We start from the raw sequence: 23,038 nt of genomic DNA on the forward strand, positions 1-23,038 counted from the left end.
GCAGGCAGTTCTCATCTGGTCATGCTACCTCCTCAGAGTATGACTCTGGGCTAGTTACTTCCCCTGCTTGAGCCTGTCTTCCCAATTGTAAAACAGAGCAAGGAGTGAACTAGAGGATGCCAAAGGTCCCCCTTGCTATGTACGATTATAAATTCATGGGTCCCTGCATACTACGCAGTGAGGGGTTTGGATGCTGTGGAAGATACACAGGACACGAAGCAAGACGGAAATCAGCATTTTGTAATCAGATGTGTTACGTAAAGCATGGTCGGGAGGGAAGGTAATGTTCGGGTTCTCAGGATCTCAGAATAGGTTTATATCTTTTGTTGCTCCTATCCTGGTGTACACAGACCCTGACAGAGTGTGAGAGGAGATTCTGGGCTGTTGTCTTGTGTTGAGCCCTTTTGATTGCTAGTAACAACGAACAACGAATTTCTTTTTCAGTTCCAAGGACCACAGCCCAGGAAGGGAAGAGATGCACCTGGGCCTGAGGGACTCCTACTCATCTTTTTGTCTTATTGCATGTAAGCTTCAGTCTCTTGGACCAGTTTCCTCTCATAGCCGGAAATCAAATGAGCAACGTAGAGCAGTGGTTAAGCATGTCAATCTGCTTGGGCTTAAATTGAAGCTCTTCTACTTATTAGCTCTGTCCCATTAGCAGACCTGTTAACCTCTCCAAGCCTCAGTGTTCCCAACCGTAAGATGTGGATGATATCAGAAACTACCCCATAAAGTGTTGCAAATACTATTGAGTGTTCAGTAAATGTTAGCTATTATGAGAATCATGATGATGCTGTCACAGCCTTGCCATCCAAGGGGCGATACTCCTCCTAATCTTTAGTCTAATTGTCGGTTCTGGTGATTATCCCTGGACCATTCAATGCTGGCCATGTGGGAAATTACTATGATTGACTCACCATGAGCCAATCAAGAGTAAGGGGGAGTACAGAGAGGTAGGATCTGGAAGAAGATGACAGCTCCTTTCTAGAATCACCTCAACTAAGAGAAAATCACCGTGCAGAAGAATGAGTTCTGTTTTAGCAAACAAGATTGTAGATGTCCAAGATCCAGTAGCAGATTCCCCCCTAACTAACAAAGCCAACATTTCAGGGCCTCTCAGAGCTGAACATGATTTTTACAAGGCCCTGGGCGGGTCACTGGCAACATGTTCACAGGGTCATATGTTTTGGTCAAAGTAAAATATTTTAACCACAGTTGGTTAATGTTGCTGTCTCTTTCCCATCTGATTTCCCCTCCATCACACCTTCCTCTGTGTCAGGTGACACTGGAGTGGCAACACCTGCATCTGGCTAAAGGGACATTGAGTTAGGGACACATTTATTTTTAGTTTTGTGGAATGAATTTATGTCATTCAGTGACTTTCATATATAGTTAAGCTGTTACTAGCTCACCCAGCGCAGGAAGACCTTCCAGGAAAATTGTCACTCATTTAACTGACTTAACTGGCATTAAGACCAAAGGTACAAGGCCAGAGATGGATTCTTAACATGAATATGATCTGTGGCACCTACCACCAGAAATATGTGGTCAACAGAGGAGGAGAAATAAGGTTTGAAACATACAAGGAAGAAGCTTACCTGGAAAATTTCTGATGCCTTCAAGCTTCCAGAGTCTCATAGTTGGATGGTTTTAAGCATACATGACAACTTGGATTTTAGAGCAGGAGTAAGGAGAATGTCTGCACATTATAAAACTGCTTAAGTCTTACACCGTGGGTGACATCTTAAAGAGCCTAGCAAATATCTTGGAGACTCAGAAGACACAAGATGCAAAAACTTTATTCTAAATGTGGGCGTTTAGTTGGCATTTAAAATTTTCATTTCCCTGATGATTAATAACATTTTTATGTGATCATGGGTCATTTGTACATTTTCCTTTGTGAAATTTCTGTTCAAGTCTTTTGCTCATTTAAAAAAATTGGGTTGTCTTTCTTTTTATTATTGAACTGCATAAGATATTTGTGCATTCTAATTATAAGTCCTTTATCAGATAAATGTATCATGAATATTTTCTTCCAGCCTGTGTCGAGTTTTCTAATGGTGTCTTTTGATGAATAAAAGTTCTGAATTTTATGAAGTCTAATTTATCACTTTACTGTTTTTTAATGAGTGCTTTCTGTGTCCCATCTAGGAAATCTTCACTTATCCCAAGGATGAGATATTCCCTTGTGTTTTCTTTAGGCAACTTTATAGGTTTAGCTTTTACATTGGTCTTTGACTCACGTCAAACTAATTTTGTATAATTTGTATGAGACAGGGAGTAAAGGTTCAGAATTTCCCCCCACATGGATATTCAGTTGATTGAGCACTATTTGTTGAAAAGATTTTCATTTCCCCATTAAATTGCACTAGAACTTCTGTAAATAATCAATTGCCCTATTAGGTATGGGTTTATTCCTGACTTCTCTATGCTGTTCCCTTCATCCCTCTGTTGCTCTTTACACCAAATACAACAACATCTTGGTAATAGTAGCTTCAGAGAGAGTCTTGAAATTAAGTGAGGGGCTTCCCTGGTGGCGCAGTGGTTGAGAGTCCGCCTGCCGATGCAGGGGACATGGGTTTGTGCCCCGGTCCGGGAAGATCCCACATGCTGCGGAGCGGCTGGGCCCGTGAGCCTGCTCGTCCGGAGCCTGTGCTCCGCAGCGGGAGAGGCCACAACAGTGAGAGACCCGCGTACCGCAAAAAAAAAAAAGAAATTAAGTGATGTAAATCCTCAAACTTTGTTCTTCTTTTAAGACACTATTTTCGGGTGGTTTTTTTTTTTTTGTATTTTATTTATTTATTTATAATTTAATTTAATTTATTTTTTTATACGGCAGGTTCTTATTAGGCATCCATTTCATACACATCAGTGTACACATGTCAATCCCAATCACTCAATTCATCACCCCCCCACCCCCCCCACCCCGCCACTTTCCCCCCTTGGTGTCCATACATTTGTTCTCTACATCTGTGTCTCAATTTCTGCCCTGCAGGGTGGTTCATCTGTACCATTTTTCTAGGTTCCACATATATGCGTTAATATACGATATTTGTTTCTCTCTTTCTGACTTACTTCACTCTGTATGACACTCCCTAGATCCATCCACATCTCTACAAATGACCCAATTTCATTCCTTTTTATGGCTGAGTAATATTCCATTGTATATATGTACCACATCTCCTTTATCCATTCATCTGTCGATGGGCATTTAGGTTGCTTCCATGACCTGGCTACTGTAAATAGTGCTGCAATGAACACTGGGGTGCATGTGTCTTTTTGAATTATGGTTTTCTCTGGGTATATGCCCAGTAGTGGGATTGCTGGATCATATGGTAATTCTGTTTTTAGTTTTTTAAGAAACCTTCATACTGTTCTCCACAGTGGCTGTATCAATTTACATTCCCACCAACAGTGCAAGAGGGTCCCCTTTTCCCCACACCCTCTCCAGCATTTGTTGTTTGTAGATTTTCTGATGATACCCTTCTAACTGGTGTGAGGTGATACTTCATTGTAGTTTTGATTTACATTTCTCTAATAATTAGTGATGCTGAGCAGCTTTTCATGTGCTTCTTGGCCATCTGTATGTCTTCTTTGGAGAAATGTCTATTTAGGTCTTCTGCCCATTTTGGGATTGGGTTGTTTGTTTTTTTGTTATTGAGCTGCATGAGCTGTTTATATATTTTGGAGATTAATCCTTTGTCCGTTGATTCATTTGCAAATATTTTCTCCGATTCTGAGGGTTGTCTTTTGGTCTTGTTTATGGTTTCCTTTGCTGTGCAAAAGCTTTGACGTTTCATTAAGTCCCATTTGTTTATTTTTGTTTTTATTTCCATTTCTCTAGGAGGTGGATCAAAAAGGATCTTACTGTGATTGCTGGACATTTTTCTTTTATAGTTTCTATGGCCTTGTTTTCAAGTTTAGTGATCTTATGTATGTCCAAACTGCTGTAAACCCTATCCAGTGAATTTCTTTTATTTTAGAAATTGCATTTTAGAAATTGCATTTTTCAATTGGCTGTTTTATATAACTTCTACTTCTCTACTGAGATGCCTCATCTGTTCACTCATTACTTCCATCTTTTCCTTTAAATTCTGAAACATATTTACATATCATCTATTCTGAAGACTTTTTCTGCTAATTCCAAAATCTCTGTTATCTCTGGGACTGTTTCTTTTGGGGGTTATATTTTCTTGTTTTGTATTTGTAGCAATCTTTTATTGTATATTGGAAATTGTGAATGCTACATTGTTGGGAGTCTAAATTTCATTGTAACACCATATTTAATTATTTATTCGTTTATTTATTTAATTGATGCACCTTTATAGGGTGTTATGTTTTGTTCTATCTGGCAGTTAATTTACTGGCACACCAGCATGATTTGTTTTTGTAGGCTCGTTTTTAAGCTTTGTTTGGGGGTTAGAGCAGTCTAACCCTATGGCATGAGTTTCTGGCCCTCAGTGGAATGCCTGGTATATTTAGTAAAGTCTCTCTACTCTGGGTAATTGGAATTCCTATATATCCCAGCTATGTTTGACATACAGAGTTTCTGTTCAGCTCACAAACTCCCAGTAGTTGCCAGACCCTCTGTCAGGTAGCAGAGAGTCTCACCCTTCCCATTTATGGCATATTACCTGGCAAAGACTACAGGGGACCCTTATACAGATTTCTGGATCTCCTTCCCTGGGCAATTCCCCTTTCTCCAAATGCTGTACTGCAAAATAAAGGTATCTCAGCTTTCCCAAATTCTGGTTTCTGCCTCTTCAGCTCAGTGAGACTGCTATACTCTGCTTAGGCTCTTCCTCCCATATTATTATCCAGATAATTCCTACAGGCAGAAAACCAGAAAGATCTAGGAGCTCATCTCATGTGTTTCCCTTCTCTAAGAATCAAAATCCTGTGTGCCTGTTGGCTAATAATGTTGAAAACAGTGGCTTCATATAGTTTGTCTATATTTTAGTTGTTTCCGGTAAGAAGGATGATCTGGTATAAGTTACTCCATCATGGTCAAACGTAGAAGTCTGCTCAGATGTTTAAAATCCAGTAATTTGTTGTGATGTTTTTGATCATTATAAGTAAAGGTTCACTTTAGTATCTAATTTTGCATTTCTAATTTTGTATTCTTTTTCTTAAGGAGGGCCCCAAATTGTAGAAACTGTAGACTCCACAAAACTGAATCTGTCTTTTTAGAAGACTATTTTCTTGAATAAAAATAAAAGTTTATTGCACAAGCCGAAAAGAGCTCCACAGAAACCCAAGGGGAGGAATGGGGGCACTGCCAAGTTCAGGAAAACTCAAACTTGGAAGTGTCAGAAATACAAGTTTCTCCCTACCATAGTATTTTCACCTCACTTTGCCTGTATTAGTCAGCTATGGCTGAAAAACAACCATAGAATCTCAGTGGTAGACAACAATAACAATTTCTTTCTCATTCACACGTCTTCAGGTTGACAAGTGGCTCAGGCTGCAGGTGTGTGTTGGCTGGGGAAACTCTGATCCTGATGGCTCATTTTCAGACTCAGGTGGCAGTGGTGGCAGATACCCAGAATATACTCTCTCATGGTTATGTTAGAAGCTCAACAGGGAAAACCCAAATGCAGAAGCACAGAACCCAAGTGCAGAATCCAAATGCAGAATGTGATGCTACTATATCATGTTCACTAGCATTCCTTTAGCCAAAACAACTTATGTAGCCAAACCTAAAGTAAAGGCTGGGGAATTAACCATGGGAGGTGGGAAGAGGGAGGAGAATATATGTTACTATTACTGTATAGGAATAAAAAAATTAGAATCAATTATTCAAGCTACCACACTGTCCATATACTTCATTTGCTTCTTCTGCTTACTGTACTCCAAGCCTTCAGGCTGTGCATTTTCCCAGCCATCTGTACATCATGAAAGCTGTCAATATATTTATCCTTCTGACCTAGATCCCTGCTGGAAACTTCTACGTATATAGCTTAGAAATTGGATTGGCCCAGTTCATCTTTTCGAGCCAGGTTACATATGTTGTGGTCCTTGGCTTGTCAATGGAATGGCCACCCTTGGCTCAGTCATCCATCCCTGGACAAATGGTGGCTAGCTCTGAGCTAAGAAGAGTCTGGCACTGTTTTCCCGCAGAGTACTAACTGTGAGGCAGCCTCAGCTAGAAGGGGAATTTTGGAATGGATGGTACCATGACTGGTATCTCTTGTGCTAGGAAGCAATACTGGGCAAATCATAAGAACTTCTGCAGTAGTTTTTGCCTCAAAGATTCTTCCACGTGGCAGGAAGCATGAGAAGTGGTGGGAGCTGACGGTGGTTGAAGGATAGTGGTGGAGGATACAGCAAATGAAGGAGTGTACTGACCCCTTCTAGGAAGGCTGGGCATAAGGTAACAGATGGAGGCAAAGTGCTATTGAAAATATCTACTCATCTGTATGGCATAAGAACTAGCTAATGAGAATGGGATTCCAACCAATAAGAACAGGTGTCAGCCCTGACAGCGAGCACCTCCATGCTGGTGTCTACCAGCTAAAGACCAGCTCTGGAAGGAGGAGAGGAAACAGGAGGGAAGATCTAGAATGAGACTCCCAAATCACCTTGCATCCCAATTATTGGAGACATAGTTAGGATTATATGAAGTATAATGGAAGTATTCTAAACTTCAGGAGGAAGAATAAGTCTTGGTGTGTTACAATCCATCCCTGGAGATGCCATTCAGATATCATTGCCTCTAAGAAAAAAGTGCTCAGACAAGTAATTTGTCTCAAGGCCATACAACTAGTAAGTAACAGAACTCTTCAACTCCTTACACTTTCCAATGCCAGATCACTTCGCAAAAGGGGTCTAGAATGTCATGTTAGAAGAGATGGTTACTAAGGCTGACTTCAAAGGAACTGAGTGGAGCCCTTTACTCTTTTGTCTTGGTGAAATAAGGAAAATAACTTCCACTCAGTAAGCACATTCTATATGCCAAGCACCGTGCTAGGCACTGGACACGCACGGTCTGTAAACCTTACCGAATTTTTGCAAGGTAGCATCCTATTTTATAGATGAGAAAATTGAGGCTCACAGAAATGATGTACCTCAGAAATACAAATGCCATCTACTGTAGGAGAGTAGCAGAGACAAAGAACTTCATGGTGACCTCTTCAGCAGCCATGACTACGGCTCTGTCTTCTGGAAAAGCAAAGACCCAGCAGAGGGGACAGGAGAACTGGCTTGGGGGTTCAGGAAGGATGTACTCATTCCTGATTGAGACTGATGTCTGGTCTCCAGCTGCTGCATCCATTCCACAGAGATTCTTCTGAGGATCACCTGGCATGCAGGGGGTTAAAATACACGGCAAGTTCTGTCTACATGGAGGACTTAAAAAATTTCCCATCCTGTCATACTGTTCACAACACACACACACACACATACACACCTTTGTCTTCCTAATAATTATTTCTCTTTTCATTTTCTTTGTGAGTAGAAAACAGAGCTAAAATTTCAAATTACTGATGAAGTAATTGAACTTGTGCTCAAATTGTGCTCAGATTTTAATATGGAGTTACTTCCAAGTCCCTAATATTTAGTTTTTCAATTAAATAGACCTTTGCCATCATCCCACGTGAAGCTACGCACAATTTCGTCACCACTGAATCTGATTCTTTTATCCTTATTATTATTCTTTAGTGGAAAAAAGATTTTAAACACACACCTTTTAATTGCTCTTATTAATAGCTAATAGAAGCTTACTTTCCTTACTTCCCAAAATGCTATTACATAAAAATGTAATCTACACACCTACACTGAGAGACCAGATTTATTAAATTCATGACATGAAAATGAAATATTCATTCAGAAATATTGAGAGTCCTGTCCAAGATCAATAGTCAGTCAGTGGCAGAGTTGGGGCTTGAACACGGATTTTCCGGCTTTGAGCCCCATCCCCATTCTGGATGATATCCTGGTCCTCAAAAAAAGTGAGATGGTGGTCCCTGGTGAGGAGAGAGTGATGGACTTCGTGCACACACTTATTGCTCAAATACCCACAGGCAATGGAATCACCCACCGACTTTTCTGGGGGAAAGTGTGGGAAGAAAGAACTACCACCCAGCTCGGGTGGCCAAGCCAACATCAAACCAGAATATTGCATTGAAGCTGAGTTCAAGTCTCTTTAATACAGAGGCAGAATCTTTAGAGCTTTAGAACCCAAAGTTCTGCAGCAGAGTCTTCAGAACTAAAAACACTAAAGTGGACTCTTTAGAACAGAAAACAAGCTACCAAGGAAAAAACATGGCCAACGTTGTCAGGTAATGACCTCAGAGGCTGGGACAATAGGGACTCCGCTGGCAAGAGGGTGATACAACCAGGGGAAGGACAAGCGCATTGGGGCGTGTTGCCCGATTCCTGTTCAGAATTATAAATACGAGTCTCTGGGAACTGACCAAGGGGTTAGCTAAGCTAACATGTATGGACACGCCAGTGGAACCTACAAGTTTATTCTGGAATATACAAGTTTGTGAGGAAATGTCTGAAGTCCACCTTTCCTGGGCTGGAGGTCCCAGAGGTTCAGTGACCTGTAGGCATCTCAGCAGCTTTAATTTGTGGCTGGTCCACACCAGTGGATCATCAGTCTGTGCTTTTGGCCTTTCATGATAGAAGCGTCTTCCTGATTAAGAGAAAGATGTCAGCTTGCAGGTCAGGGAGATTCGAGGAACAACCTTTGCATCTTGGCAGAATTCAGGCTGGCTCACCTCTGCTTGATCTAACTTTGATTCTTTTAAGTCCCAATGAGACAGATACTAGTGAAAACCATTGTCCTTTTATTGCTTACTAGCTACAGTGCTTAGAACTATTCAGCTGTTACTCTTTGGCTTCCTGCCCTTGGCTGGGGGTGAGACACTTTGACTCTCTGTACAGGACTTTGGGTTGTGCTATCCTGCAGTGATTAGGGGCAGGTGACAGAGTTGAACGTCTAGGCTTTGGAGCCAAGTCTCTGCATACCTGGCAGGCTGCTGTCCCAGATAGGGAGAGGTGTGTTAATCGTTTATTACCTTGCTGTAGAGACATCTGATCATGACTCTTACCTCATTCTGCATTCCCCATTATTGTCTAATAGAAATAGAGTAAATAAGCACATCTCTTAACAAAGAATCTTGTAGTGAAAAATTATATATTATGTGATCTTATTTCTCGTGGCAGCATGTAGCCCTTCTGTGAAAAGTATACACAGTTTTGTATAACTTGTTTACAAACAACAGAAAATATTAAGTCTGTTCATTCCATCTGCTTCCCATGAGAGGAAAGAATCATTATGTAATGATGTCAGAGGGTATTCCAGCCCCCAAGGGGATCTTTCTGGAGGCGTCTCATATAGAAGTCCTTCCTTTAGGGGATGGGCACCAGAGGGTCTTCTAGGAGAGTTTCTCAGAAGAAAAAGCAAGAATCTGGCCTCTGGAACTTTCTCTTCCTAATGTGTGTCGTTATAATAGCCAGTCTGGGCTCCCGAAGCAGCTATTAGGAAAGCGCTTAGATGGCCAATGAGATTGTTTCTATTACAAACAGCGAAACACGAGATGGGTGGGCTTTCTGGTGTTCTTCAGGCCGTTGATGGAAAAAGAGAGCCCTAAGTCTAGGCATGGGTGATGGCAACAGCGAGGGAAAGGAAGCAAACTGGGGTTTAGAGGAGAGAGAGAGGGAGGAAAGAACAGAGGGAGGGGAAGAGGGAGAGAGAGAGAAGGAGGGTGAGAGGGAAATGTGGGAGAGAAAGAGACAGAGAAACAGACAAGAATTGTTCCTATATTAGATATACATAGGTGTTTGTTAGAAGGAATATGAAAGAAAGTTTTGGCCCAGCGTTTCTTTAGTAAATGGTACCCATACGCAGTGTGTGATGCATGAAGCGAACTGTTGATAAGATCTATAACTTCAGGGTTTCTACAGGCTATTGCCCTGCACTGAGCGCAGAGTTCTAATAGCGAGCAGACGTGCCAGCCTATCCGCCCGTGATTCTGCCACCCAGCCACGTGCACAGCTTTCGGCCGGGAGCTGTATCGGCCTTCCCTCAGTTGACTTTCATGATGACCTGTGAGGCAGATGTTACGATCAGCTTTTTATAGATAAAGAAACACAGGGGAATAAAGACGAAGTGACCTGTACAAGACCAGCACAGCCACCAGAGTCCCAGGGGCTCAGAATCAGGCCCGAGCCCAGATGGTCATCCTGGGTTCACCTGGATCAACATCTCCAAACATGCCTGATCATCTGGGAGATGCATTAAAAAGACCCCAGGCCAGGCTCCACGCCAGAGCTATTAACCAGAGATCTCGGGGAGAGGCCCGAGAATATGCATTCTTAAAAAAGCATCCAGGTGATCCCCACCTTCATTTTAGTTTGGGAAACAATGACTTATGGGGATACCACCTCAGACCACTCTAAGGGGTGCTGGGCAAGGGAAGGGCAATGCTTGGGATTTTTTTTTTTTTGAAGTATAGTTGATTTACAGTGGTATGTTACTTTCTGCTCTACAGCAGAGTGAATCAGTTATACATATACATATAGCCACTCTTTTTTAGACTATTTTCCCATATAGGTCATTACAGAGTACTGAGTAGAGTTCCCTGTGCTATACGGTAGGTCCTTCTTCGTAATCTATTCTATATACAGTAGCGCATATAGGTCAATCCCAATCTCCCAATTTATCCCTCCCCCCATGGTAAGCATAAGTTGGTTTTCTACATCTGTGACTCTGTTTTGTAAATAAGTGCATTTGTACCATTGTTTTAGATTCCACATATAATGCTTGGGATATTTTAAAGAGCAAGGCTGAGTAGTTCGTAGAAAACACTGACAACCACCTAAAAACCACCAACAGTGAGAGAATGGGAAAATACGTGATGGTACATCTAAGCAACAGAATACCAAATGGCCCTTACAAGCGGTTTGTCTAAATAGATTGATGAATATAGGCGCATATTCACAACTGTTAATGAAAAAATATATGCGGGCAACGTTTGCAGCATGGCGCCGTTTGTGTGAATTGTAATATTTAATATTTTTTAAAATATTTATTTCCCCTACTGTTTATAGGGAGATGTCTGGATGGCCATCTAGAATGTTTTTGGATCTAGAAAATAACAGAAATGAGGGAAGCTGTCCACTGTCACAGGGAACGTGGGGACAGTGACCTAAAGAGTGGCCCTACCTAAAGGCAGTGGAATTTTAAAACTCCAAGGAAAATGGTCTCACCAAACAGATATGCAGGCCACCTCGTCTATAATTTCTATGCTAAACACTAGCAGTGGTTGCCTCTAGGTGGCGGTATTTGGGGATTCTTCATTCTACAGAACTTTATTTTAATTCTGTAGAGTTTTTTTAACTGCAATTTTTTCAGCTGTAACTATGCATGTGTGATTTATGAAAAAAGTGAGAAAGGAAGAGTCGTTCTGAGTTGCTTGTCCATCAGTCCCCTTTCGTTGTTGGCATAAAAGGCCTCTCTCCAGCCCCCCTGCAGGAGAGGGCACCTCAAAGCTGTGCTCTTTGGGGTTAGGTTGTCACATTTCTGAGGACGAGGCAGGGGCAGAGCCCTAGATCCTCTGAGAGGCCATTTGCTTTGCATAGAAATCCGAGAGCAAGCAATGGGAAAGGTCTTGTGGTCCAATGCCCAATACCCAGCAGCAATACCCAATACCCAGCAGCCCTTTTCATGAAAGTGAATCTCTGTGTTTTCCTTTCCCAGGCTACCTTTGAGAACCCTGGACTACAGAGCTGTGTGACTTTGGGACTTGATCTTGTCTGGGCCTCAGTTGGTTATTGGTTACTAAAAAGAAAAGAAAAAAAAAAAAACATAGAAAAAGGGTCTCTCTGTCCTGTCCTCACCCCATCCTATAGAATCACAGGGGCCTCAAGCCCCTCTTCTGCCTTCCCACAGTCCGGGTCCCTCACACCGAACTTCAAAGTCTTTGAGGCATCCTGTCCCCAGCCCCCTGGAGATCTTTATTTCGGGGTTTAAGTGTCATTCTTTGGCTGTCAAGGTGAAGGCAGCAACTTATGGAGCCGCTGACGTCATGGTCCCCAGGCCTTTGCTACGTCAACTCACCTTTCCAGGCCACGCTTTTTCCATCAGTTAAATGGGGTTAAAATACCTACCTGATGGGGTTGGGGGCTATTAGCACCCCTCGTTGATAGATGAGGGAAACCGAGGCTCACAGAGCTGTGTGAATCGCCTGCCATCACCTAGATCATATGAGGCAGAGATGGGATTCAAGCCCAGGCTGTTTCTGGCCATCGGCAAGCACCTCGCAGCCCCAAACCACCAGGGCACACTGCCATGCGTGCCTGGCTCTCCCCTGCCAGAGGCTGGGCTTTCTGGGGTAGAAGTTAAAGGCAACGATTCAGCCACACCGACCAGGCCAGCTGCCTTGTGACAAAGGAGAGGCAGGCGTGGTGGGAAGCTGTGTGCTGGGACTAGCCAGACGGCTCCAGCAGGGCTCAGACCCACAGTCTGGACCACACAAGGTACAGACGGCACACAGATGTGGAGCCAGGTCTAATTCTACTGGTTTCCAGGTGTGCGACCTTGGAAAAGTCATTAGCTGTTTTGAGCCCCTTTCTCTTTATCTTGTAATCTGGGGGTAGGCGTGCATACCTCACGGTGTTGATGTGAGGGTCCCGTATGCTGGCTGGGAAGTATACAGCCCTCGTGTCATTTAGGTCGTTGCTATTGGTGCCAAGGCTGGGCTCGGCGTGCTTAGACACTCAAGATCCAGGGCCACGGGCTGCTTTCCCGTCACATCCCCTCAAGATGCCTTGGGACCCTGGGGGAAGCTGCGAGTTCGCCCAGTGCGTGTTCTCGGACTTTCCTAAATTAGAGCAGAAATGAAGGCCTCTCTCTGCAAGAGAACAGTGCTGCCACTTTGGTTGGCAGTCACTGAACGGGCAGCGTTATTTCTAGGCTGTGGATTAGGACAATCTAGAAGAACCATCGGGGAGCTGTTGAGATGATTGGAAAGGCAGTTCTTCCCCTCAATAAAGTCCAAATGAGTACACTTGGAAACTCACCAGGGCTTCTACAGCCCAAACGGAACAGTTTCAGTTGAACAGTCATGTTGTTTCGTGTGTTTTTTAATAAAACAACAATATGTATAGATAAAGGAATGACACGGAGTTTTAAAAATACCAGGACGCTGCAGGGGAAAAAAGGACGTCGGTAGTTTTGTTTTTGTTTTTTTTTTTCCATTGCACCTTTATTGTTTACTCTGTCCACTGTTAAGAATTCTTACATAGTCTTTCTAGAACCACACAGAACCTGTGAGACGGCCCCCTCCCCTGATAGTCCATTATATTTCTAACCAGCCTCTTGGCCCTCGTCCTTACACGTGGGACATTCTGCCAGGGTGCAAGGAGTTCCCAGGCGTTGTTTATTTTTATGAGGGAGGGATGGAGGGGTGCAGAGCTGCCCTCAGCAAAGCCATCGGTTTGCATCTGACCCCCGAGGGCCCTTTCCTGGACCATCCCCACCTGTCTATTCCCTCTTTTCCCAGCATTTGACCGACCCTCACTGGGCTAGGGAATCAGACAGACCGGGGGTTTGCATCCTGACTCACCACTAGAAGCCACCTGATCTCAGGGAAGTTTCCCAATCTCTCTGAGCTCTCCTTTCTTCTTCTACAATGTGGGATAAAGACTCCCTAGCTCACTTACTGGGAAGATTCAGTGACTTAAAGGAATACAGGGTCTGGCGCAGCGCTTGGCACATGTACTCCCTGAATGCACATCAACTTTGTTTCTTCTGGTGGGGAAGAGAAGACACCTGATGAGAGCCAGGTGCTCAGGGCATTTGCTTTATAAAAGGGCCTGGTCCCTAGCAGAGTCCAAGAAATGACTCTCTAACAGTAGAATTTCAGACACCACAACAGAGGGATGGAGAGACCTGGCGGTGGAGATCTCCTGGGCATCATTCGAATCCAACTAGGCAGACTGCTGCTTCTTTTGCCCACGGGCAAGGCTGACACTAGCAGAAGGAATTCTAACACTCCTTTTTAAAGGCCGTGCCGCTGCAGCCAGTGAAAGGCCCATTTCAGGGAGCAGAACAGGGCAAATTCACATTGATGCAACTGTTCCTGCCAGGGAGGAAGTAGCTTCATGTGGGTATAAACCAGGAACTTTAAGAAATGCAGCAATCTTCTAGGGTGATCATTGCATCCCCTTCTAGTGCCCTGGTAAAAGTCACCTGTCTCAGGGGTGTCCTCACAGCCTGAAACACCCAGGTGAGCTCCTACAGTGGGGAGTCCATGTGCCATTTACACCCCACCTACTTTGAAAAGGATCCCAGGCGGCTCATTAAGGAAGGAATGATGCACCTAAAGCTCAGCTTTCCCCCTTGTCCTTCCCATCTTTCATAGTATGTGGCCATTAAAATCAAATGTGCTCAACAAATGGTCACAAGAATGCTGCCGATAAGAAGTTGGATACTCCATCCTACAGTCGATCTGCAGATGCAGCCGCGCTCCTCCTCCATGGTAGTCCTTGTAAAACATTGTTTAAAGCTGATCTATCACTCAGCCCTTGTTCATGCATAATTCTCAGTAAGGATACGGTACGTCCAAGGTCCACATGCCCACGATCGTTTTATATCTCCGATACAACAATAAAAAGCCGCTCGACAGACAATCTTAAAACATGCGCCAACCAAGATCACGGCTGGTATTACAGAGAAACGTCCTCCAGACTGAGAAGAGCTAGAGGGAGGAGAAGGTAAACAATACAAGATGACAGAATGAGGACTAGCGTGATTACACAACAGAACGTCTGCAGTCTAGGGGTTTAAGCAGGTAGAACCAAAGAAAGCTCTATGGATCCAGGAGCGCCTCCCCAAATATCTGGTTCATGCTAAAAAATAGAGCACGTTTATTAAAAATATATATTTATAAACCTCGATATGAACAGATACACACGTCAAGCCAATGAAAAAAGAAAAATAAGTTATCTTCCCAGTATCAAATAGACACTTTTGATGAATGGGATGCTTGCCCAAGGATGGTCCCTGTGGTTTTTTGTACCAAACAGCTCATCGAGTTAGGAGGAACTGCGTGTCCTGGGAGACACACCATGAGCTGCGTCCACTGTGAGCTGCGTCCTCCCTGTTCCTCTTTTTGAACATGTGACATCCGTCAGCGACCTGGGATAATGAACCTCTGCACCCATCCGCTCCCAGACGACGTCAAAGGCGAGTCTCCCAAGCGTCCTTTCGGGTCCCCTGCCAACGGCGTTGAGTTCCCTGCTGTGTGAATGAGTTTTGCTGGATTCATTGTGCTTCAGTGTCTGATCCTCGCAGCAGGATCGGTTTCTTCTGGTGACCCTTTATCAAGTTCGAAGGTACATCTGATTGAACGGTGTGTGTAGGTCAAAGCCACTTGTTTGCGCAGTGTCCTGTCACTGATCTGCAGACACACAGGACTCTTTTGGCCATCGCAAGGCCTGCGCACCCTCTGGGCCATTCACAGAGTGGTGTATATGTACACAAATATGATGACGACTAGGTTCAGAATGGTCCCGAGAATTCCCAGCATCGCCAAGACACTCTCTTCTTTGCTCTCTTTTTCTTGGCCTCCTCTGTCTTCATCATTTCCACTCGTGATTACCATCTTGGTTGCAAACGTCTTTATCTTCCTCCCCAGGCTAACCTGTAGTTGGAAAGAGGCAGCACAAAAGATGATGGTTTATAAGCATCCTCTCCATAGCCAGGCAGATTGGGCAGGGCAGTGATTTCCTGTCTGGGGACTAGATCTCAGGTGGGGGTGAAAAATCTTCCATGGAACCAATCTTGGGACCCATTGCTCTTGGCCGTGGAGAAATGGCAGAGCACAACTGATCCATTTCAAGGATGAATGTCCTGACACGGGCATAAAGAGATCAGCCCTGGAGTCCAGCCTGGGCGCCACCTACTCCACTGAGGTTTTGATTTAGCCCTTTTCCTTGAAGCAGACAGCTGCACAGTAGTCTGACTGAAACATGTGGGCTCTCCCACAGCGACGGCAATTTGACACACGTTCACATATTGGATCCCACCCTAGAGAAGCGCTGTCCGGCATATGCACGAAGTGTGTAGGAGGGCATCACAGCCACACTGTGTTCTAAGTGCCGGCTGCCCTGTGAGCAGGGGTGACTGCACCTAGGGAAGGTGGTTAACTGAGACCAGACTGGATGGAAAGGAGGTGGGGAGAACATCATAAGGAACCTGCATCACCTCCAGCAGGAGCATAAATTGGTATAACCATTCTGGAAAGTTCCTTGGCATTACCTAGAGAAGCGAAGAGACATATATTCTACAACTGGGCTGAGCACCTGATCTCCTACATGTCCACCCTAGAGAAATCCCTACACCTGTGCACCTGGAGACGGGGACAGGATCACTTCTGTGAGCTTCATCCGTGACAGAAGAGGACTGGAAGTTACCCAAACAGGCACCAAGAGTTGAAGAGACCAACGCATGGCCCATACAATGGACATGTCCACCAAAAAGAATATTATATGCACTGAGGCTACACGTGACGGCGTGGATGAGGCCCCAACACTTCAGGTAGTGTGAAAAAGCATATTGCACAGAATACACACAGCATATGTCAATTCATAAAGGCTCAAAACAGGCCAAAGCAAACCTATATATTTAGAGACATATACTTTGATGTTTTTTAAAAAGCAAGAGAATGATTAACACAAAATTCAGTAGAGTGGCTTCGTATAGGTGAGGACAGAGTGGAAAGCCATTGGGAGGAGCCAAAGGCCTTCAATATACGGGTCATTTTCCATTTTTTAGGCTGGATGGGGGGGTACACGGGAGTTCATTTTTATCCTTATCCTTTCAACTGTTTCAGAGATTCTCCGGAATGTATGATATATTTTGCAATAACTAAAATCTTTTCTTTTTATTCTTTAAAATGATAAATGTGGCCATCCAGGGGGCCTAGTGGGCAGCTGAAGCCTTCTTTTCCACTGATTACTAATCCAAACAATATGTAAGAAATGAACTATGTATGTGGGGTATCGACAGCTTGTCTGACGGGATGTGACACGGACCAGGCCAGGGCCCCTGGCTGCATCTCTTCCAACAGAGAGCTGTGTCTTTAGAGCTGGAAGGCTATTCATGCTCTAGAGTTGTGACAGTTAATTTTATATGTCAACCTGACTGGGGTGCCAAGACATTTGCCAAACATGATTCTGGGTGTGTCTGTGAGGGTGTTTCTGGATGAGATGAACATTTGAATTGGTAGACTGAGTAAAGCAGATTGTCCTCCCCAGTGTGGGTGGGCCTCATCTCATCAGTTGAAGGCCTGAATAGCAGAGGAGGGCTGAGTAAGAGGGAACTCCTCCTGCCTGACTGCCTTTGAGGTGGGACATCAGGTTTTTCCTGCTTTCGAATCCAAACTGAAACCTAGGTGCTTCCCAGGTCTTGAGCCTGCAGGCCTTCAGACTGAAATGAAACCATCAGCTCTCCTGAGTCTCCTGGTTGCTGACTCACCCTGCAGGTCCTGAGACTTGCTGGCCTCCATAATGACATAAACCAGTTTCTTATAATAAACCCCCATCTATCTATCTATCTATCAATCATCTATTATCTACCTATCTATCAACTATCTATATATCCATCTATCATCCTTCTATCTGTTATCTATCTACCTACCTACCTATTATCTACCTATATATCTATCATCTTTCTGCTATCTATGTATCTATCTATCTCTTACCTGTGTATCTATCTATCTCTTATTGGTTCTGTTTCTCTGGAGAACCCTGAGTAATCAATTCAGGACTCAGAGGCTATCTCAGGACAAATATGTGAGAAGGATCACGAAAAGGGGTCCGGGAAGGTGAGGAGTATGGTTGCAAGGTGAAATGTCTGCGTGTCTCTTCCTCTGGGTACGGGAACCCCTGAAAGGGCCAGGTCATGCCTTGTGGATCAAGTTTGGATTTGGAACACAGCGTATGTGGATAGATGTCTGTGTGGAGGAGAGAGACAGACAGTCAGTGAAGACTAGGGGAATTAATGCAACAGGAATGAATGAATGAACAAATGAACGTCTTAACGGGAAGTTTCACTTCCTTCACAACTTTGGTTTACTTGGTAGGCTCAGAGGGGGTTCCTAACCCCCTGAAGTGATTGGAGCCGACTTCATCTTTTCAGAGCTGTCCACTCTGTCCTAGACAATGAAATGAAACTTCTTGGAATAACTCCTGTATGTAGGATGTAATTTCTGATTAAAATTGCTTTAAAAAAAAAAAAAAAAAGCTTTGGCTAGGCAAACCTTCTAACTGGAACTGTTCGGCTTTCTTTCTTTTTCTCCCTAGTACAGTTTTTAATGATGTATAATACACGTAAAGAAAAGTGCACGGACTTTAAGTGTACAGCCTGATAAGTGTTCATGTCTGTTAGCTGTCACCAATATCAAGAAACAGAACCTTCCAGTACCCCAGGAGGCCCTATGGCCCCCTATTCCACTCACAATCTCTTTCTTCCTTCTTCTCAAAGCCATCATCCTGACTTCTAACATCCTAGGCTGGTTTTGCCTGTTTATGAACTTTATAGAAATAGAACCACACAGCACGTCCTCTTTTGACTCTTTTCCCCCCCAAGGTTATGTTGGTGCGATTCACCCATGTTGTGTGTAGCTGTGGCTCATTCTCAGTGTGAACAGTAACCCATTATATAAACAGACTCACATGTTTCTGCATTTATTTTACTGCTGATGGGCATTGTGTTGCTTTCAGTTTGAAGCCATTATGCTGCTATGAACATTCTTGCACATTCCTGTTGGCAAACACATGTATGCATTTTCCCCAATGTTTTAGATGAAAATTTTCAACATACAGCAAAGTCTAAAATGAATTTACAGTGAGCACCCATACACTCAGCAACTCAATTTCACCACTAGCATGTTACTATACTTGCTTAATCAGATACCTATCCATGCATCTATCCGTCCATCTTTTGGGGGGTATATTTCAAGGTAGACTTCAAATATAATTACACTTCCCCTTAGATACTGCAGCATGCATGTATTAACTAGAGTTCAATATTTGTTTACAAGGCTTTCTTTCGATGTAAAATTTATGTGTGTGCAATTTCCTATTGGTTGCATACATCCAAGAGAAGAACTGCTGGGATATAGGGTATGCATGTGAAAGTGCTCGTATCTGCCTGCTTGTTTGTGAGTGCTAGATTGGTCCCTTCTTTTATTTTGGTGACTCCATGGCCTAGCCTTTGCATGGAGTCACAGGAAGGCATAGGTACATCCACTCCCTTCTCTGCCCTGGGCAGACGTCTACCCAAGCGCCAGTTATCTGTTTCATGGGTCTCTGGTTTCTTGTAGTTTCCTTAGCTAGACTGCAGGCCCTGAGAGAGCAAGCTTTTGGATCTCCACCTCTAAGCACAGGGCTTGGCAGGGACCAGGCATTTGGGTAAAGCATGCTGAATGAATGAGGGGGTACTGAAGAGGAATCTGGCATCCCCCCCGACCCCATCTTTGCAGGGCAGGGAAAAGATCACCAAGGTCGGTCTAAAGAGATACAATGAGTGCTGCCCTTAAAACCAAAGACCCATCATTGCAGTCACTCAAGCAAAACAAAGTGCCGGTCGTGGAGGCTGCTTTGGTTTCAAGGCTGAATTTAGCCTCTTCCCTGAGTTAACCCGAAATAGCTCTGACTTAGGAGGAAGTGGAAGAGAATAATGAGGTCGACTGTGTTTACTTTCTGAGCTCTCTGCAGCAAACCAAGAGCCCGGAAGAGGTCCTCTCCGACTCACAAAAGAGTTGCATCCCCAGAGTTTGCTTCCAAGGTGCGTGAGTTATCACCCTGAATTTCCCCAGAGAAACCGTGTTGGGAGTGCAGCTAGATTCCCAAGGGAGCTACAGGGGGCTTCCTAGCAAAGAAGTGGTTGGGACACTGCTTTCTTTCGGAAATGTTATCTAGCCAGGGCGTGGAGGAGAATGAAAGAGGCTGGAGATTAGCTTGGAAACCAGACCAGTAATAGAGATGGGAGGGGAAAATAAAACCAAAATAAAACAGAAAGCAAAGACTGGGGCCGGGCAATATCTGACATGAGGCCTGCTACACAGGTATAAATTCATCCATTCACTCACTCACTCATTCCTTCCTGCCAGGATATGCAGGGAGGGGGTAGTGGGAATTAACTGCTAACGGGAAAGGTGTTTCTTTTGGGGGTGATAAAAATGTTCTAAACTTAAGATTTTGGTGATGGTTGCCCAACTCTGTGAATATACTAAAACCACTGAACTGTACACTTTGAAAAGGTGAATTTTGTGGTTTGTGGATTATATCTCAATAAAGATGTTTATTTTAAAAAGACAGCATCTGCAATAATAGCTGAAATATAAATTATCTAGGAATAAATCTAACAACAATGTGTAAATGTGTAAAATCTTTATAAAGAAAATTAAGAGTAGTTTACAAACAGACATAAAGGTACGTCTACATGAAAAGGTAGCTATACATCTTCAAGGAGTGTGAGAGTCAATATCCAGAAAACACGAGTTCTTCCCAAGGTGATTCCTATAGATTTACTGCAGTCAAAATTTCTACAGGGTCTTTGGTGCCCCTTGGCAGGCTGATTCTAAAGTGTATATTGAAGTGCAAGGAGATAATGACAGCCAAATTATTTACTAAAAAAGAGTAAGGTAGGGGCACTTGCCTTATAAGACGTCACAAATTACTACACAGCTTTAGTAGTTAAGCTTTAGACAAATACGCCAAGAGAACGGAAATGGGGCTACACATGCGTGGACACGGCTCATCACTGGGGGAAAATGGGCCTTTGGACACACAGTGCTGGAACAATTGAGTATATGGAAAAATAAGTAAAATCAAACCAGTATTTCACCAGTTCCAGTTGGATTATAGACAGCCGTGAAAAGGAAAACTTAAGGACTTTTATAGGACAATATAATGAGCATCTTTATGACCTTGGTGTAGAGAAGGATACCTCAACAAGACATAAAAGCTCCCCATGCGGAGCCTGTAAGAGTTGTCTTACAAAAGTCCTTAAGTTTTCCTTTTCACGGCTGTCTATAATCCAACTGGAATTGGTGAAATACTGGTTTGATTTTATTTATTTTTCCATATACTCAATTATTCCAGCAGGGTATATGTATAGCTGATCCACTTTGTTGTAAAGCAGAAACTAACACACCATTGTAAAGCAATTATACTCCAATAGAGATGTTAAAAAAAAAAAGATCTATGCACATGCATATTTGCCATACTGATTTATACAATAAACTGAAAGAAAAAGAAACATCATAATGCACAACAAGGATTGGTTAAATAAATGATGGTAATAAAAGAGGGAAAAAAAGACATAAGATCTCAAACGATAAAGGAAAATATTAATGAATTCAGGGACATTAAATTTAATACCTCTGTTTATCAAAAAATGTCATAAAAATAGAGTTAAGCGACAATCTGGAATATACGTGTGTGTGTGTGTGTGTGTGTGTGCGCGCGCGTGTGTGTATGTACTATGTGTCTATCATATGTATGCTATATACACTATATATATCATACATATCTTGTTAGTGTCAAGTCAGCAAGAAAATGATACACTTCCAGTAGAAAACTGGGCAAAAACCATGTCCAGGCACTTCTCAAAAGAATAAATAACCACAAAGAAGTTAAACTTCAGTAAGCAGAGAAACGCAAACTAAAACACAATGAGTTACCATCCAACAGCCAACAGATCGACAAGAGCTAAAAAATTCAAGATCACCACTCAATACTCACGAGGCTGTAAAGCAAAAGGGACTCTTACACATCAGCTGCAGGAGCACAACTTGGTCTCTGTCACTCTGGAAAACAGGATGCTATCATCTTATAAAGATGAACATACTCAGACCCTGGTGATCGCCATCCCAACTGCAGGCACACACCTGGATACACCTGCACCGCTGTCCCAGGGTATGCAGCCAAGCATGTTGACCGACAGCAATGTCAGTGTTAGCGACATGCTGGAAACCACAAAAATGTCCATCCATGGTGGCCTGTCATATATGCATACACCGGAATTCTACATGGCGCGAAAAGGAATGAAATGCTGCAGCCTGCAAGAATGAATCACGAATACCGTGTTGCATGAAAAACACGTGTCGCCAAAGACTACATAAGGGATGTTTCCATTTGTATGAAGTTCAGAAATGGGGAAAACCTAACAATGTGTCATTTAGAGGTATAAGTGTGATAAAATTACAAAGAAAAGCGAGAGAATAATAAACCCAAAAGCCAGGGGAGCAATTACTACTAAGTGCAGAGGGGAAGTGGATGGGATCAGGGCGGGGTCCCCAGGAACCCTTGAAGTACTGGTAATATTTCTTAAGTGGGGCAGTGGGTACATGGGTGATTGTTTTTTATACCTTATATTTTCTAAATAGGCTTTTGTTATCTATCCAATAATTAATACATCAATTAATGAATAAATATTTCAACTGAATACTCAATAATAAAACAATGCTTATAATAAAAACAAATTTATAATTTATTAAGATGACTTTAAAAAACAGATCCCCAGGGTTCTAAAGACTAGGGGTACTGAGTGTCATGCTAAGTGCCAGGAGGAACCCTGTACTCTGTAGCCAGGAAGGGGGCCACTCTCTCTGCAAAGACAGAGCATCCCTAGGGAGCGATGGACAACTCGGTTTTGGACATGGCTCTCAGCAAACTGGTCCTCCGCTGGGCTGCTTCTGATAAACACACTGGAGAGCTTTTAGTAGTTGGCCTATTTAGTATGTCTTGGACAATCAGCTCCATGAGTCTAGGGTGCTGGGTATGGCCTGGGTGTAGAGGCTGCAGGGCCAGCAGGGAGAGCCCTGAACAGAAGTCAGGCCTCAGTGCGGTTCCTGGAGACACAGCGGCTCAGGGCTGCCAGGGACCCAGGTCGCTGTGCAGTGCACATGCCCAGCGCCCGTGCCCTTCCTTCAGCATCAGTGTGTCACTTTCCCTCTGGAAAGTTAACCTCTCAGTGAACGCTGTCAATCAAGGAACCAAGGACATGGGCCTGGAACCA

General features: G+C 43.5%; 1 protein-coding gene across 2 annotated transcripts in view; it reads right to left on the reverse strand.

Moving 5' to 3' along the window:
* Window positions 1–13,197: 13,197 nt before the first annotated feature.
* TUNAR (TCL1 upstream neural differentiation-associated RNA) overlaps window positions 13,198–23,038 on the reverse strand; it is a 48,586-nt gene continuing 38,745 nt past the window's right edge. For both annotated transcript variants that reach the window (XM_067726517.1, XM_067726525.1), the window contains one exon: window positions 13,198–15,653. In XM_067726517.1, the coding sequence (XP_067582618.1) occupies window positions 15,468–15,653 (186 nt within the window). In that variant the 3' untranslated portion in view covers window positions 13,198–15,467. The remainder of the gene's footprint in view (window positions 15,654–23,038) is intronic.

This window comes from Pseudorca crassidens, chromosome 1 (genome assembly GCF_039906515.1).
Source record: "Pseudorca crassidens isolate mPseCra1 chromosome 1, mPseCra1.hap1, whole genome shotgun sequence".
Taxonomy (NCBI): domain Eukaryota; kingdom Metazoa; phylum Chordata; class Mammalia; order Artiodactyla; family Delphinidae; genus Pseudorca; species Pseudorca crassidens.